At 47.5% G+C, this 6,352-nt stretch overlaps 1 protein-coding gene across 2 annotated transcripts in view; it reads right to left on the bottom strand.

Moving 5' to 3' along the window:
• NRIP3 (nuclear receptor interacting protein 3) overlaps positions 1-6,142 on the bottom strand; it is a 25,024-nt gene extending 18,882 nt beyond the window's left edge. Inside the window, exons 1-2 of one of the 2 annotated variants that reach the window (XM_081798641.1) lie at positions 5,911-6,142; positions 5,310-5,470 (exon numbers count right to left, since the gene is read on the bottom strand). In XM_081798641.1, the coding sequence (XP_081654767.1) occupies positions 5,310-5,470; positions 5,911-5,956 (207 nt within the window). In that variant the 5' untranslated portion in view covers positions 5,957-6,142. Of the gene's footprint in view, positions 1-5,309; positions 5,572-5,910 lie in introns of those variants that run through there. The other variant, XM_006728501.3, reaches the window with a different exon arrangement.
• Between the last annotated feature and the right edge of the window lie 210 nt (positions 6,143-6,352).

Genomic DNA, 6,352 nt, shown 5'->3' with positions numbered 1-6,352 from the left:
TTTTTTTTAAAGATTTTATTTATTTATTTGACAGAGAGAGACACAGCGAGAGAGGGAATACAAGCAGGGGGAATAGGAGAGGGAGAAGCAGGCTTCCCGCGGAGCAGGGAGCCCGATGCGGGGCTCGATCCCAGGACCCTGGGATCATGACCTGAGCCGAAGGCAGACGCTTAACGACTGAGCCACCCAGGCGCCCCTCAAATTCCTGATTCTTATTCCTTATCCCCAATCTGCTCTTCCTGTAGTCTTACCCATTTCAGTAAATGGCAACTTTATTCTTCCAATTGCTAGATCAAAAACCTTAAGGTCATTTCTGACTACTCTTTCTTTCAGATCCTTAATCCAATCTATCAACTAAACTTGTCAGCTCTACCTTCAAAATGTATCCAGGACCTGATCTTTCTTTGTCCCTTTCACTGCTATCACACTGCTCTGAACCACCTTCATCTTTCACCTGGATTACCATATAACAGGCTCCTAATCAGTCTCCCTGCTTCTACTCTTGCCCCTCTTCAGCCTAATCCACACAGTAGTCTGAGTAATCTTTTTATAAAATAAGTCATGTCTTATTTTAGAGTCTTCTACTGGTTTCCCATAACAGATTAAAGACCAAATATCTGTACAATGACCTGTAAGGTCCTGAGTTGTCTGGCCTCCCACTACTCCTCTGATGTTATCTCCTATCACCACCTTGCTCATTTTGCTCTGGCCACGATGACTTTACAGTTTTTCAATCACATAAAGTACACTGACACTTCAGGCCTCTGCACTTTCTGTTCCTTCTGTCTAGAACATTCTTTCCCAAGATATTTTGCTCTCTCACTTCCTTCAGTATCTCCTAAAATGTAATCTTATCAGAGAGGCCTTCCCTGACCACCTTTTTATAAAGTACAAGTTCCCACTCCACCCTACCCTGGCATTGTACTCTCTATTCCCCTTACCCTAGTTCATCTTCTCCATAGCACTTATTGCTACTTGATATAGTATATATTTACTTGTTTTTATTTTCTGCCTTCTCCCCTTGCAACAATACAAGTTCCATTAGGACAGAAACTCCATTTTGGTTCACTATCATATCTTTAATGCCTAGAGTACTGACTGACATGTAATAAGCATTCAATAAATATCTGTGGAATAAATTAATTAATCTATCCTGTCCTTCCCCCTAATCTATATAAACTTCTTATAGAAAGAAACTTTGCTATCTTCTTTGTGGTCTGAGCACCTAGCACTGTGTCCTGAACACAGCAAGTGTTCAAATAATGTTTCCTATAATTAGGACACAATCACGGCTCTGGAAATCTTCAGTTTGCACCAGATCCTGGTATTATAATGGTATTTCATGCTCCTCTTCTAAAGCTCCAAAGTTCTCTGATTCAAAACCTGTAACATTATGGATGTCTTATGGCATTCTGATCAGGTAGATCAGATACTCAGAGTACAGAGCTAGTCATCTCATGGTCAGTTTGTTTTGCTGTGTTCCATCATCCTTGCTCTGGCCTCCATTTCTAATTCTAGTGAGTTTTTCTTTTTTTTTTTTAAAAGATTTATTTATTTATTTATTTATTTATTTATTTATTTATTTATTTAATTGACAGAGAAAGACACAGCGAGAGAGGGAACACAAGCAGGGGGAGTGGGAGAGGGAGAAGCAGGCTTCCCGCGGAGCAGGGAGCCCCATGCGGGGCTTGATCCCAGGACCCTGGGATCACGACCTGAGCCGAAGGCAGACGCTCAACGACTGAGCCACCCAGGTGCCCCTCTAGTGAGTTTTTCTAAAGCATTTGGCTATAAGCAGAATCAATCACAGACAGGAAAGAAAAACACTCTCTCTATTGCTGGACAACTAAGGATATGGCCTGATGGTCAGTAATATTATCATACAGGAAAGACAGCATATATTACCCCATGACAGGACTGGTTTGTTTTTTGTTTTTTGGGGACAGGACTGTTTTTGTTTTTGTTTTTTAATAGCAAAAATACCACTTTTCACTTCTGCAAAAACTTTTTCAATAATACTGTTCAGTATTTACGAGGTAAAGATAAAACCAGGAAGTGAGGCTCTCATGTTGCTGGTGGGATATAAATTGACCCAATTCTATAGGAAAGTAGTTTGGCAATGTTTCCAAAGTGATGGGGCTGTTTTTAAAAATCAGAAGTCCCTACCTCAATGAAAAGAACATTTATGAAACTGGTAGCTAAGACAAAAGAAATTACAAGAGGCAAAACTCCAAGAGTGGAGATTTTTTTCCTCCAGCTTCATCAACTTTTAAAAAAATAATAAATCACATAGAATATTACTCATATCTCTAATTTTGGTTCTTAATCTAACACAGAAAAAAAGCCATCACGAAATGAAAAGATAAACAAAATAAGACAATATAGAATATAAAATAAGAAATAAGATTACTATCCTCACTAGACTTTGTAGCAGCCAACTACACACAAACAGGAATATGACAAATGCACCCCCCTAGGGTAAACAGAAGAAGACCACATCTGATTGCCTATGGGTGCTCTTTGCTAATCCAAAAAAAAAGTTGGCAGACTGGTATCAAATAGTGAATGTTACAGAAACAGCATGGTAAAAGTAGATAATTCACAAACCCAGGAGTATAATTCTAATATAGGTTACTAATGTAAAGAAAACAACCCGCAGTCTCCTCCACTGGCACAAACCCCAGACTCAATTAAAACTAATTTGTCCTCTATTTCTGTACCATCAGCAACAACAAACACCTAATTTGTCCTTTCCCCCTGTCTCCCTCTGGTGCCATCCACTCTATTTTCCCTCTTCTATTTAGTTTGTACTACAGACCTATTCAATCAGTTTTGGCATCCTCAGAATTTCAATTCGGTGAGAGGAAACTGAGTCAACACTGGTCTATACCACCGGATGTATCCATGAAATGAAGCAGTAGGGTACTTAAAAGGTTATTTCTGAGATTGTACTGATGCAGCAACATCAGTTCTAAGAGAGCTTAATCATGCCACCTCACCCCAGTACTCACAACTTTCCTTTCCCTACCTCAATCTGCCTTGGTTTCTGTGACCCGTTCTAGCTCTTCTGTGCAATCATTTGCACATTAAGGGTGTGAGAACAGTGAGAAAGGGATATCAAGTCCATGGCAATGGTGTGGATGGAGGTGGCGGGGGGAGAGAAAGTGTGAACCCTAAATTCAGGGTCTCACAGTAAACTGCTGTGCATCATATCTATGGCAGTAACTTGCTTCTTAAGGATGCTTCCTCATTCCAGCCTACTGGCTATGTTTTATGTTATAAGCTCCTGTGTGGCTCAACTGCCACAGACCGGAGTCCGAAAAGGAGATGGAATTCTTCTTACACAGGATGAAGTAATCTAAGGAGTGCTAAGCAGAAGGATGGAGTGGTAGTTTCTCAGGGCCAGGGCACTCTGACAGCCCAGGACAACCAAATATCAATCATTTTTTAAATCCAGCATATGGGGAAGAAAAACATTCCACATTTTACTTCTTTTCCTAAATACTCCCTCTTTATTCATTCCTGAGGCTTCTAGGAACTATGATTATTTTGGGCTGAAGGTAAGAAAACTGAGACCTGGTTTGCTAAATGAATCTAGACTGCTTTAAATTGAAAGAAGGGAAGAAAGAGAGTTCTCTTTTCTAGGAATGTACTTCAGTCACTCACCACTCTGAGTGAGCATAAATTAGATTGACTATCCTGTGGCTTTTGCAGGAAGACTACCTTTGGAAAACAAAATAAAACAAAACAGCAAAATAACTGGGTAGCCATCCCCTGCTCAAAAATAACTAAAATTATTTTTTATCACAATGGAGGAGGGCAAACCTGATATTAGTATCTGTGTGTCATTAGAGATGTTTAAAAAAAGGAAGTGGATTCAGAAGTTCTTCATAGTCATCTGGGGCTTGAAATGGCAATTTCAGTGGACCAAGTGACACCTTTCCTTCCCTGCCAAATTAAATACTCTAAAATCTCAAAAAAAAAAATACTGAAAAAATTGTACAGAGCACCTACCTCATTTAAAAGACATTTAACTAATGCTTCACAAGTTATTGCCCAGATGAATAAAGTGATTGTGAAATTCAAGAAAACTACAAGAAGACTCCAGATAGGGGCACCTGGGTGGCTCAGGTGGTTAAGCAGCTACCTCTTAATTTCAGCTCAGGTCATGATCTCAAGGTCCTGGAATGGAGCCTGTGTTGGGCTCCATGCTCAGCAGGGACTTCGCTTGAGGATTCTCTCTCTCTCCCTCTGTCCCTCCCCCCCCACCCCCCCGCTCTTGTGCTCTGTCTCTCTCTCTCAAATAAATACATCTTTAAAGAAAAGAAAAAGAAAAGAAAACTTCAGATAAAACCACAAAGCTAAACATATATTTGACCCAGTACCACTACAGTGACTGAAGGATGACAGTCAAATACAGTTCTTTAAACTAGTGACCCTGAGCCACCCATCCCCCTCCTGTAGAGGACAGCATGGTCTTTGAACCCAGACCTCCAGTCTTGGAGTTTCTCCTTCTTAAGGTGAAGAACGACCCTGCCAGAAAAAAGCCTGCGCCAGCTCCAGCTCCAGACGTTAGCTGGTCAGTGGGATGGGGCAGCCTGGCTCCCTCTCTCTAGCCACTCTTTGCGAGCGGGGGTAGAGTAGGGGGAGAGATGAGATTGATGAACAGATGTCTGGGGTTCAAGAAACCTTCACATTCGACCCTTTCTCTCTCTCCCCCCTCAGGAGGGAAGGTTAAGGCAGACAAGCCCAAAATCAAACGGAGAAGTAGATTTTGCATTGGGGGAAATGGATTTAACAAAATCATACGGGTATGATGACTGCCAAGAAACACCCCCCCGCCCCTTCCCACTTCTTCCTCTCCTTCCCACACCCATTAGGAGTCACCTCTGTCTGGGTCACTGGACCGGCCAAGCAGCCTGGCCAGGCGAGGCTCAGTCATGCAATCAAATTCGGTACTACGAGTAAGAATAACGGGAAGGAAAGGCGATCAGAGGGCCAGACGGCAGGGCAGGGTCTCCTACTTGAGAGGACAGAGGCACGAAGGGAAGAGGCAGAGCGGAAGACAGCGCGAGCTGGTAAAGCTACGACGGAATCCCAGGGAAAGCGAAGCAGGGAGATGCTGGATGGAGAGGAATTCAAAACAGCACTAGCGAGACAGCGGACAGCGGCAGGAGGGGGCGGGAGCAGGGGCCTGGCCGGTGACTCAGTGAAAGTGGCCAAGGGCCGGCCCCGGGAGCCGAACGGCGCGAAGGTGACCGGCCGCCGCGCGCGGGCATCCCGAGGCGGGCGCGGCCGCGGGGGCTCACCGTGTCCTTGGACGAGCCCAGCTTCTTGAGGCCGTCCAAGGGCAGCAGGTCGGCGGAGTCCTTATGAATGAACTGCACGGCCTGTTTCATCCGGCGCTGCTGCCGCAGCGACGCCGCCTCCCGCATGTCCGTCTCCTTGCGGCCGCCCTCGCTGAGGAGCCCTGAGTAAAACATCGCTGAAGCGCCCGCGGCCCAGGGTCCCTGGCCGCTCCCCGCTCGCCGGCCGCCCTCAGCCTCGAGCTCCTCCAGCTCCGCGAGAGCCGCGCGCCGAGCATTTTATAGCCGAGTGTGACGTCACGGGGAGCAGCCAGTGCGCGCGCGGAGGGGCGGGGCCAGCACAGCGCCCCCACCCAGCGCGCGGCTCCCCAGCGTTCGCGGCCGCTGTGGGTCTCCGCGCCGCCTCCGTGAAGGGAAGGACCCGCGAGGAGGGGTGAGGCTGGCTGGACTGACTCAGAGCGCCGAGGGTCTACCAGGACCGCTTTACCCAACCGCCCTCTCCCGTTGTGGGTGCCCTGCATCCCCTGAGCCGGGATAGGGTGTGGGTGGCCCCACGGTGGAGCAGCCTCTCGCACCCCAGCCGCCGCCCCCGACTCACGCTCACCTGGCCATGCCGTGGCCGACCCCGGGATCACCGCCAGCTGCGCCATGCTCCAAATCCCTCCCTCCGCGCAGTTGCTCGGCTGCGCAAACTTCCACCTCCGCGCCCCTCCGGGAGCCTCAACGTCCACAACGCGCTTCAGAGTTGGGAAGGCTCAGGATTTCTGCAACTTCATGTCGGTCCCCACCCACCAGACCACGTGACTGGGGAGGGGGCAGCCCCTGAGGGCGGGCTGGAGCCGGCTTTCCGGGGACCCCACCACCACTACCACCACCAATGCCCTGGCTCTTGGCACCCTCTGTCCGGGAGGCCCTGCATCCGCCCTTCGACCGGGGCCGCAGGGGCGGCTGGAAACCGGCGGGTCAGCCTAGGGCTGAGGAGTGGCGATGGTCCCCGCCTCCGTGTGACTACACAGGGGTGCGTGCCCCACACCTGCTCTTCGGAA

The sequence above is a fragment of the Leptonychotes weddellii genome, chromosome 11 (genome assembly GCF_054177405.1).
Source record: "Leptonychotes weddellii isolate Sample4059 chromosome 11, ASM5417740v2, whole genome shotgun sequence".
Taxonomy (NCBI): Eukaryota; Metazoa; Chordata; class Mammalia; order Carnivora; family Phocidae; genus Leptonychotes; species Leptonychotes weddellii.
The sequence above is the reverse complement of the archived record's forward strand: the minus strand, read 5'-3'. Positions and strand labels throughout refer to the sequence as shown.